We start from the raw sequence: 12,444 nt of genomic DNA on the forward strand, positions 1-12,444 counted from the left end.
GGGTCACAGATAGAATAAACTTAGACTGTAAAGTGCTAATTGAAACAGACTTGTCAGGCTTCTTAGTACGCTTAAAGCATGCTGATATAACATGAGTTGAATCACCACAATAGAAGCACAACCCATTTTTTCGTCTAAAATTCTGCCGCTCGCTTCTGGACAGAATTCTATCACATTGCATATTTTCTGGCGTTTTCTCAGTAGACACCGCCAAATGGTGCACAGGTTTGCGCTCCCGCAGACGCCTATCGATCTGAATAGCCATCGTCATGGACTCATTCAGACTCGCAGGCACAGGGAACCCCACCATAACATCCTTAATGGCATCAGAGAGACCTTCTCTGAAAATCGCCGCCAGGGCGCACTCATTCCACTGAGTAAGCACAGACCATTTGCGGAATTTTTGGCAGTATATTTCAGCTTCATCTTGCCCCTGAGACAAGGACATCAAGGCCTTTTCCGCCTGAAGCTCTAAATGAGGTTCCTCATAAAGCAACCCCAAGGCCAGAAAAAACGCATCCACATTGAGCAACGCAGGATCCCCTGGTGCCAATGCAAAAGCCCAGTCCTGAGGGTCGCCCCGGAGCAAGGAAATTACAATCCTGACCTGCTGTGCAGGGTCTCCGGCAGAGCGAGACTTCAGGGACAAAAACAATTTGCAATTATTTTTAAAATTTTGAAAGTGAGATCTATTCCCCGAGAAGAATTCAGGCAAAGGAATTCTAGGCTCAGACATAGGTGCATGAACAACAAAATCTTGCAAATTTTGTACCTTTGTGGCGAGATTATTCAAACCTGTAGCTACACTCTGAAGATCCATTTGAAACAGGTGAACACAGAGCCATTCAAAGATTAGAAGGAGAGAAAGGAAGGAAGGCTGCAGCATAGGCAAACTAGCAAGTGATTCAATTAAGAGCACACTCAGAACTAGAGGAAAAAAAAAAAAAAAAAATTGTAGCAGACTTCTTTTTTCTCTCCTTTCTCAGCCAGTAATTTAACCCTTTTTTGGGCCGGTCAAACTGTCATGATTCTCAATGGCGAGAGCACATAGCCCAGCATATATGAGAACTAGCTCTTGGAAGATGGAAACTATACTGACCATGAACTAAACCTGCCGCACAACTAGAAGTGGCCGGGTAGCATGCCTACGTTTTTTATCCCTAGATGCCCAGCGCCAGCCGGAGAACTACCTAATCCTAGCAGAGGAAAAGACAGTCCTGGCTCACCTCTAGAGAAATTTTCCCAAAAGGCAGACAGAGGCCCCCACATATATTGGCGGTGATTTTAGATGAAATGACAAACGTAGTATGAAAATAGGTTTAGCAAAATCGAGGTCCGCTTACTAGATAGCATGAAGACAGAAAGGGCACTTTCATGGTCAGCAGAAAACCCTATCAAAACACCATCCAGAAATTACTTTAAGACTCTAGCATTAACTCATAACACCAGAGTGGCAATTTCCGCTCACAAGAGCTTTCCAGACACAGTAACGAAACAGCAGCTGTGAACAGGAACAAAATGCAAAAACACACAAGGACAAAAAGTCCAACTTAGCTAGGAGTTGTCTAGTAGCAGGAACATGCACAGAAGGCTTCTGATTACATTGTTGACCGGCATGAAACTGACAGAGGAGCAAGGTTATATAGCGACTCCCACATCCTGATAGGAGCAGGTGAACAGAGGGGATGATGCACACAAGTACAATTCCACAAGTGGCCACCGGGGGAGCCCAGAATCCAATTTCACAACAGCTTAGACAGTATTTGCCGCAGAAGCCCTCCCTCACTGCGCGAAGATCGAAAAGCTTGAGAGACACCTTGGTCAAGAGTCTATATGTCCCAAAAGAAAGACCACTATTTGGGTTACCGAAACAACAGCCAAAATCCCCATGGGGGTGTAAACCCTGTGGGAGATGTGTGGCGTGTCCCAATGTGGACACAGCAACTGATTTCGTATCTTCTGATGGAAGAAATTTCAAAATTACACACTCAATAACATGTACGACTACTGCTGTAGTTTATTACGTGTATTGTACATGTGTCAAAATATATGTAGGGCTGACAACAAGAGCCCTGAAGATACGAATCAGAAAACATGTGAGGGATATAATTGCTGGGAAGGAAGAAGACAATTTAGATCTATTGAAAAGTGTCCCGAGGCACTTCAAACAATTTCATGCCAGTGATCCTTCATGTTTGAGGGTAAAGGGGATAGATTGTATCCCTTTAAATCCGCGGGGAGGGAGTGTCAGCAAAATGTTGGCCCAAAAAGAATCCCGTTGGATTTGGGAACTCCGTAGTTTGAAACCTGATGGTTTAAATGAAACTTTGAGCTTTGCCCCTTTTCTTTAATGTGGTTGCTGTTTTTAATTTTGTGGTTTTTTTGGATTTTAACTTTTTTATGTTGATTTTAATTGTTGTCACTATTTTTGTAGTCTCCGCCAGAATTTTCTTGACCCGTGCGAGCTGTGATTGAAGTCGGATGATACAAGGAAGAATTCCCACATTGCACCGATTCTATAAAAAATGCACTGTTTATATATATATGTGTGTACATTTTGAGATTATGTTTTGTATTTAATGTGTACATAATATTTGTCTATCACTATTTCTTAGTATGCCTGCTGGTTCAGGCGGTTTGCACTTTATTAATGGCACTTTATATATAGTACACTTACTTATTAATGTACCTGTAGGAATATATTTGAAGCCATTATCACAATAGGATTGGCTTTTTTATTATTATATTTTTTATGGCCTATATATTATAATAATTTTGTTTCATATTTCGCATACACTTTCTGTGCACTAAATGTATATTTTATTGTTGTATTCTGCATGTTTCTTTTGGTATTTGTTGTAATCTATGGGATTCATGTAGTCCGACATTCATGGTTGGCGTTCACGTAGGATTAGAAATTGTACGCCAGTACCTGTTTTCAGTAAGATCGTCTTGCTTCGTAGGTGGCCACCTCTGTGCGCGTGCGCGCCCCTCGCTACCTGGCTGTGTGTTGCTCACCGGCGTCTCCATCGGATCCTGCGCTCACGTGACAGCCTGGGCGGGCTTTCATGGGGGCGTGGTCATCTGATGATGCCGTGAGGGACCCGGGTCTCGTGGCGGCGGTCAGAGCATGCGCGCAACAAGGAAGTGGCCTTATGACGCTAAGCATTTTGATTCAATTTGATTGGGCGGGAGTACTATTTAATGTGGTTAGAGATCTGATGATGCCACTCCCCCGGAAGAAGGCTGACGCTGCCGAAACGCGCGTAGGGGATCTGGCACCATTAGATCTGAGGTAACGAAGTGTGTTATTTGTATATGCAATTTATTGCCACACCAGAGACATTACTTTATATTTAATAGGCCATTGGGCATAATAATGAATTTAATATATGGATACTGAGATGTGTGGCAAGAGGAATATTGATGTTTACACGTGCCTCAGATCTATGGTGCCATTTTATTGGGTATATGTCACCATCAATGTTGTCTTTTAGTAATGTTTTGTTTCCTAATAAAATTTGGTATTTTTTGGTATTTTGAGGTCTGGTTCGTACTTATTTTGTTTAGGTTGGTACATAAAAAGCTTGTACTCTGTGGCATAATATCCTGTTGCTCTGTGCCATATAAACCTTGTACTCTGAGGCAAAAACAAATCCTATTTCTGTGTTCCGTAAAACTTTGTTTTCTGTGGCAAAAAATCCTATTGCTCTGTTGCATAAAAAGCTTGTACTCTTTAAAAAAAAAATTACTCTGTGACATAAAAACCTGTTGCTCTGTGGCATAAAAGCCTTGAGTTAAATGCCCGAATCCTACCTGTTATCAACAAAGAATATTTTCAAGGAGAAAAAAAGGAAAGAGAGCACCAAATAGGCGATGTGGATGTGTTCATGGTGCTGCTGGTCGTGATCGTGTAGCTGCTGTATGGAAAGGGCATGGTCAGTCAGCGTCTGTTATGTGTCCAACTGCAAAACCTTCCTCAGGTTTTATTACAGGTGTCAGGATGTTCTGTGTCATTTAGTAGGCGCCAGTACCACAGGACGAATGGTGAGAGGCCAGAACATGTGGAGGCCGTGTTAGTCTGGATGGCGGAAAGTGACTCCAGTTCCTTCACATTTTCTTCCACTTAGTCCCCTGCAGAAAGCATTTAGTTGGCACCTTAGGATATTAGTCACCGCTCTTCCACCTCACCCCCTTGCAAATCATCCAAGCAGCCATAGCTCCAAGTCATGCTATAGTCTCTTTTGCTGTTTGCTGAGTTCGCCAGCTGGAGTTCCGTGGCCTATCCACCTGGCCCTGCCCTAGAAATGGAAGAGAATGAGGGCACCAATGCCCAACCACTCGTTCTGTCGGAGGATGGGTATGTAGGAGGGCTATTGCACATGTTGGCATATACACAGGATACACACAATTTTTTTTCCTTGCATTCTAACATGACAACTACTGTAGTTGGGAAAATATCTAATGTGTGAGCAGTTTCTGTATTAGGCCACATTCACAATTTCGGTATTTGATCAGTAACTTACATAAATATTTGTAAGAAAAAATCCAGAGAGGAACAATCAGATAAAAAAGTTTAATAGAAACACGTCACCACTTCTGCATTTTTTACCCACTCCTGATTTTGGCTTACAAATGCTAAAGTAAAAAACTGACCAAATGCTGAACATGTGAACATTCAGATGTTCTTTTACGGACCTAGTATTGCACTTTCATCAGTACAGTACAATATTGTAGCAGCATTATATGGCACTAACATTTCAATAATGCTATATAGTGAACCAGTGTCAGACTGGGGTGCCAAGGGCCCACCTGTGAACAACTCCATGGCCCCAATTTTCAGCTACATGCAAATGTGACATTATCCTCAATCCCTAATTTACGGTATATAACAATGAACTGGGTAGATTGTTAAATGAATAAGATGTTACCTTTGTCTGTATATAGTGATTCAAGTTTATTGTGCCAAGTACTGCTTATATAAGAGGGTGGTGGCCCACTCTTGCACAGGGGCACCCCGGAGGATTCTCCTGTTCTCCTGTGGGTCAGTCCAAGTCAACTTATAACATGATGTTTAGCACCATGTGACAACATTATTAAGCCAAGTATAGCAGTGAAATTTGGGAATATGTTGTACCATATTTGATAGTTTTTCTGAACTTTGTACTTTACTTTTATATCTAATTACATTATCATTTTGAGCATTTTCCATCTTGAGTTCTAGTACTTTCAATGTGAACAATAGCAATAAGATCCCCAAACACATACTCTAAGACTTTAGTCAGCCAAACACGCTGGTATTGGCAGGATTGGGCAACTACCTAATGTATCATGAACAGCCGTGAGCATGCAAAGTTATATAAAATGAACTTACAGGTTTCCTTGAAACTTTTCACCTGTCTTCCAAAACCAATCTGAACCACTTTTGGTAAGTCCAATCCAGAAATGTCCATTCCTCACAGCAACATGTTTTAAAATGAAATCCTGAGAAATCAAATCAGCAAAATAGAAGGAGTTTTGTACTAATAATTATTCTTTACTGGGTATGTACTGTAAACTTTGAGTCCATACAAACACATCCGGTCTCAGTTCTCGAGGGAGGGTTTATAGATTTAGAATACTGTGTATTACAGGGAATACACAGAGAATGCCCTTTACTACGTCTGACGTATAGAGTTCATGTATGTTACCATGCTCTGTCCCTTTAAGCTAGCCATACAGATCACATAAAAGGCAATTTAACCCACTGATTTCAGCAGCAGTGGGTAACCCTTTAATATATATGGGATCTCCTGATTCTCAAGGGAGTAAGTAATTGTACAGATGGATTACAACACATTCAAATAGAGATAAGGGAATATATTCAAGTGTGACTTATTTCAACTCCAATTTTACAAACACTTTAATTTGCCAAAATGCAGATATTTGGTAATTTGCTTTAACGTTAATTCAGTAAAATGGAGTCCGCTGAATGCTATTTTGCTGAACCATAGAAAGCCATCAAAGTATTAAAACTTAAAAAAATACTTTTATTCATCTTACTGCTCAACTCTCCATCCTCTCCTCATGTCACCGTCACCTGTTTGGTCCTCACTGTATATTCTGATCGCTGCCACGAGAGCTGAAATCCCAAGCACTTGCAGCAGTGATAAGAAGATGCATCGACGATTGTACAGATGATGAGGATGAGCTTAGGAGCCAGTGAGGTGAGCAGTGAGATGAGCATAAGATTTTATAATGTTTTAAATCTTACATTTATTATGCTCTAGGGTCAAGAAAGACACCAGACCATAATAAAGGACATTAAATTCATGGAGAACAACCTCTTTGCAAATTCAATTTTCCAATAAAATCCACGTGAACACACGGGTCCAAATTTTGTCTGGTTCACTCATCTCTACACCCAATCGCTATGTTCCCATAGGAAGAAGGCTGCCATCAGTACTATTTAAAAGTGTCTTACTCCACTCTCCATATACAGAACACATGCATGCTTGAAGGGGCTATCAAGCCTGAAAAAATGAATCCTTAAAATACGCCATCAATATTAGATCAGTGGGAATCCTCTCTGGGCACCCCCTCTGATCAGCTACAGCACTCTTACAGATATTACAAGGTCAGTGATTGGCTGTAGCTCTTATGTGCTCTGTAGTTGTGACCAATGCAGCTAGTACACAAAGACCATAGTGGTGGCTGAAGAGAAGACACGGGACCTCTAGAGCTGTGGATTTTATTTTATAGATATCCGAGCATATGCTGAATTTATCCTGGAAAAAAAGGCTTTTAAAGCAAGTAGAGCTGCATTGAAAAATCTTGACCGAACGATATAAAAAATAATGCCCAAAGGAGATTATCCATCACCAGATAGGCCTGTCAGAAGCTTCTTATATTTCCTCTGACCTGAATCAGCCTGCCTGAACATTTTAGAGAAAGTATACTTTGAAGATACCATAGCCGTAGACCAGATTAGTCCAGCTCTGCCTCTGGCTTTGTCCAGCGTTGTTAGAGATAATTGACAGGTCTCTCTCTATGGTAGAGACCTGTCAATCACCTGGAGCAGCCCTGAGAGAAGCTGGCCAGGGGCAGAGCCAGACTAGTCTGGTCTCCAGCCGACTGGATCTTTAAAGTACATTTTCCCTGAAAAACTAAAGCTTTTCAGATAAAAAAAAAAAAATACTTATATGCAATCATGCAACAATGCTCTGATTCATGCTGCCCATGGTGGAACCTGGTGACAGGTTTTCTCTAAAAGATGCATAATCAATCACACTGTTCACAGCGATCTCATGTGTAGGGCCAGATTTAGACATTGATTTCGACAGTTCAATATATTAGCACAATTTAAACATTATATATTTAATATACCTTTTCTTTCACATCCTTAATGGAAATCAGCTCTGCGTTCCTCCGCTGACAGTCGCTATCGCCCATAGACCAGTTATTTCTGTCTTCAGAAAAGAAGTAACATTTGCCATTGAACGCATCCCAATTTAATGGACAAAACTCACATACTGTGCCTGTGGCTGAGAAAAACAAACCATGCCGTATCACCCATCTGTGACTCTATGCGTTAGGAAGAAATAAAGTACTTTACATATGGAATAAATTGCAAAAAAATAAACAAAAATAGAAATGTCATAATCCACATAAACAAATATAAGCGGAAAAGAGATGGATTTCTAGAAGTGCCGTATTTAGCTTCTATAATATTGCACCTGGCCTATGAAATGCAATTACAGTCGTTGTCCCATCTGGGACATTTACGGCACATCGATAGAATGGTCCCACATATACCCTAAAAACGAGGCTCTATCATTTGATGTGAGGAATGGAGAGATGCCCACAAATGTGCAGTTCTCAATAGTCATTTCTTTGGGAGCTCCAAAAATGTTCAGAGTATTTCAGCAATCAGGTGGATGAGGACTAACAGCTAACAGCACATCAACTAGGAATGTGTATTGATTAGTGATGAGCGAATATACTCGTTACTCGAGAATTCTAGAGCATGCTCGGGGGTCCTCCGAGTATTTTTTAGTGCTCGGAGTTTTAGTTTTTCTTGCCTAGCAACCAGGCAACCCCCACATGTACTTACGCTGGCTATCAGATGTAAATTATTCAGCTGCGGCAAGAAAAACTAAAACTCCGAGCATTAAAAAATACTCGGAGGACCCCCGAGCATGCTCGAGAAATCTCGAGTCAAGAGTATATTCGCTCATCACTAGTATTGTTACAGGGAAAGCTGTAAGTCAATAGGGCGGTGATCCAGGGAACTAGTCTGATTGCCGTATGTGGAGTCGGGAAGGAATTTTTTTCTTCAATGTGGAGCTTACTCTTTGCCACATGGTTTTTTTTTTGCCTTCCTCTGGATTAACATGTTAGGGCATGTTAGGTTAGGCTATGGGTTGAACTAGATGGACTTAAAGTCTTCCTTCAACCTTAATAACTATGTTACTATGTTACTAAGTAACAACTCCTAAGCTCACAATGAGTAATAACTTCAATTAATAAAATACTAGTTATACTGACCCCTAACCTGTGCATCAAGTTAACAAAATGTAAAATATATTGGATATATAGAGCTCTGGAAAAATCTAAGTGACCACCACATCAAAACCCCGTCATGGGCAGCCCAATCTCCAGACTTGAACCCCATTGAAAACCTCTGGAATGTAATCGAGAGGATGTTGGATAGTCACAAGTCATCAAAGAAGAACTGCTTACATTTTTGTGCCAGAAGCAGTGTGAAAGACTGGTGGAAAGCATGCCAAGACGCATGAAAGCTGTGATTAAATATCATGGTTATTCCACAAAATATTGATTTCTGAACTCTTCCTGAGATAAAACATTAGTATTGTTGTTTCTAAATGATTATGAACTTGTTGTTTTTTTTGCATTTGAGGTCTGAAAGCACTGTTTTTTTATTTTGACCGTTTTTCTTTGTCAAAAAAAAAAATGTATTGCTTGGAAATTAGGAGGCATGTTCTCAGAAGTTTATAGACTAAAAGAACAATTTACATTTTACTCAAAAATATACCTATAAAGAGAAAAATCAGACAAACTGAACATTTTGCAGTGGTCTCTTAATTTTTGCCAGAGCTGTAGTTCAGTTCCAAAAAATATCCCTTACCTGTTGCAGCACATAGGTCCTTGATTGCAAGATATGCATCTAGGTATTTTTGTGGGATATTAAAATTCAATTCTTTGTCTTCATTCCAGAAATTTTGAACAGTGTTCTGAATAGTGATGTTGCATGGATTTTTTTGGACTATGATAAAAAAAAATAGGTTAAAGTATGTGAGAAAGTTGTGTATTTGAAGACATAACAAATGTGTCGGAATACTGCATTTTACAGTCCACAAAGTGAATGTCCACCCTTGGACAGTTTCAATTCTTTTAATAGATCCCAAAAATCTGTGCTGATTGATTTCTATGTACATTATGATAGCAACATAGTTAAGATTTTTAAAGGCAGAGCTACAGAAATCTTGCATAAAAATATATTTAACTCCTTCTCAATATGTGATGTACCGTACATGTACGTGGAACAGGGGCTCCATGCATGGCAGGTGTTGGTAGTGTTATACTGCTGGCACCTGTCTATAACTGCATAGATCAGACCTTGGCCCTACTACTGAATTTTAACACCTTAGAAACCATGCTCAATAGCAACCACAGCATCTACCTCGTTACTCACGGGTATCCTCTGCTATCACTGGCCATCAGCCAGATCACACGTTTTTATGGATTATCATGGGGTTCCTAGACAGCCATGATGATAGCGAATGACTAAATTAACAGGTAAACAGTTACTTACCACTACTGCCAATGAGCATAAAAGCTTGAGAAAAAAGTGACCTAAATATTGGAAAGTAAAATATAGTAGAACCACACATTGCCTCATGCTGGTATATTATGGCCATTTTGTGTTCTTTCTACTCTTCCAACACTGCAATGTTGCATTATTTCTAATCTTCCCTTATAGAGCCCCTGACAAGCAACATCACTACCTTTCTTGCTTTTGCAGGTTTCTGCTCCACTGCCACCTAATCACTTCACAGAGCAATGGTATTTGTATCTATCCTACTCCCGCAGAATTCTGACAAAGGCCGGGGTCACACTAGAGAGAAATATGGATGTATGAGAGGAGCAAAAACAACGCATTGCACTCGGACCAATGTTTCTCTATGGGGCAGCTCCCATCAACCGTATATTTCTCGTCCGTATTTTATGGGCTGAGAAACTCGCAACATGCTGCGACTGTCAGCGTATTCCTCCAAAAATACGCCAATGCAAGTCTATGGGGGCGAGAAAAATTTGTATTACAAACGGACCACATGTGTGACTTGCGAGAAATACGCAGCGGTGTTCTATAGAAAAGCCGGTAATTCAGTGCGGTGTACAGTAAAATCACACTGACAGATTATAAATAGAATACCGTAGCTAAAATAAATGTCTACACATAGTATAGGTATATATATATATTTATATATATATATATATATATATATATATATATATATGTCATTGACACACACACATGAATGTGAGGGATATATAAAAATATAACAGATATGCAATGGTTTACTGTATGTAAACCATGTCTCATATCCTGTCAGGTTCGGTAATTATTTAGCAAAAGTCGACAATTGAATTATCGGCTTTTCTGCTATCTAGCTCTGTATGAAATATAAATATATACATATATATATGTGTCTCACTGACATATATATACGTATGTATATATATATATATATATATATATATATATATATATATATACTGTATATATGTTTTCATGAATATTTGAGCCCATGGATCCATTATATGTCCATTCTGCAAGCCGGCGAGAAAATCTTGCCATACGGATGCCACACGGATACTTTTTGGAGAAAAACTCGCATCCTCGCATTGAATATGGATGACATAGGGATCACTGTTCATTAACTTTTCTGCTTATCTCAGCCGTAAAAAATGGACCGTATTTTTATACGCTAGATGTGACCCCGGCCAAAAATACTGACTCTTCCATGACACCCTTCTTTTCATAAATCTGCTGCCAGGTAGTATTTTCCTTTCTCTCCAAGCCCCATTCTAAAATATTTATTTTTGTTCTTGTGCTTTCTAGATCTAAAAATCAAAGATCCAGCCCAGAGTGGAAGAAAAAAAGCAAACAGACAGGGGAGGGCAGCTTTTTAAGTACTGAAATACGAAGGTCTGAAGGTATAACTGTGGGTAAGTGGGGACCCTGAGACAGCACAGGAGTATGAAGGGACAGAGGCTATATGTAGGATAGTCATAGGGGCTTTCGTTTATAGATACAGGACCTTTCAGAAAGGGGCATGAGTACTCCAAGAGAGTGAGGTGAAGAAGAAGCTAGTTGGATATAGAGGGCCCTTTTGAAGCATGCTGTGTTATTGTAATGCAATAGAATTGTGCATGACTCGTCCATATGAGTGTTGTGAACTATATTTCTTGGCTCCCTCTTGTGGTCACTAGCGGTATGACACTTGGATTACCTTTCTCCAGGTTGGTACCCACCTGGTTCGTTAGGCCTTGGGTGTTCCTATTTAGACTTCCTGGAAACTCAGTCTAGTGCCTGGAATCGATGTAGTCAGTCTATGTCTGTTTGCTCCTGACTCCTGGTCTCCTGTTCTTTGCAAGATCAGCCAAGTTACCACCTTCCTATGAGCTGGTTTTTGTGTTTGCGGACTTAGCTGGAACTTCTGAGATCCTCTACCACTAGGATCATAACAGTATTCCAGGCCAAAAAAAAAAAAGTGAATATTTAATGCATTGCAGAAGCGGGATTAAAAGAAAAGAAGTTCTGAGTTTTTTCTTTCTTCTTCCCCTTTTTCCTCTGAGTGGCTTGAAGCTCTGCTGCAGACATGAATGTTCAGACTCTGATTACTAGTGTGGATCAGCTTGCTGCACGAGTGCAGGGCATTCAGGATTTTGTTATTAGTAGTCCTATGTCAGAGCCTAAGATACCTATTCCTGAGCTTTTCTCTGGAGATCGATTTAAATTTGGGAATTTTAGGAATAATTGTAAATTGTTTCTATCTTTGAGACCGCGTTCGTCTGGAGACTCAGCTCAGCAAGTTAAAATTGTTATCTCTTTCTTGCGTGGCGACCCTCAGGATTGGGCTTTCTCATTGGTGCCAGGAGATCCGGCATTGGCAAATATTGATGCGTTTTTTCTGACGCTCGGATTGCTTTATGAGGAGCCCAATCTTGAAATTCAGGCAGAAAAAGCGTTGCTGGCTATCTCTCAGGGCCAGGAGGAGGCTGAAGTGTATTGCCAAAAATTTCGGAAATGGTCCGTGCTTACTCAATGGAATGAGTGTGCTCTGGCCGCAAATTTCAGAAATGGCCTTTCTGAAGCCATTAAGAATGTGATGGTGGGTTTTCCCATTCCTACAAGTCTGAGTGATTCTATGGCTCTGG

The 12,444-nt window shown here is 40.3% G+C and overlaps 1 protein-coding gene across 3 annotated transcripts in view; it reads right to left on the reverse strand.

Annotated features, from left to right (window-relative positions):
- The window catches only part of LOC143768426 (asialoglycoprotein receptor 2-like), a 43,250-nt gene that overhangs the window by 13,714 nt on the left and 17,092 nt on the right, over window positions 1-12,444 (reverse strand). For all 3 annotated transcript variants that reach the window (XM_077257102.1, XM_077257101.1, XM_077257103.1), the window contains exons 3-5: window positions 9,128-9,265; window positions 7,366-7,523; window positions 5,375-5,484 (exon numbers count right to left, since the gene is read on the reverse strand). In XM_077257102.1, the coding sequence (XP_077113217.1) occupies window positions 5,375-5,484; window positions 7,366-7,523; window positions 9,128-9,265 (406 nt within the window). The remainder of the gene's footprint in view (window positions 1-5,374; window positions 5,485-7,365; window positions 7,524-9,127; window positions 9,266-12,444) is intronic.

This window comes from Ranitomeya variabilis, chromosome 4, assembly GCF_051348905.1.
Source record: "Ranitomeya variabilis isolate aRanVar5 chromosome 4, aRanVar5.hap1, whole genome shotgun sequence".
NCBI classification, from domain to species: Eukaryota; Metazoa; Chordata; class Amphibia; order Anura; family Dendrobatidae; genus Ranitomeya; species Ranitomeya variabilis.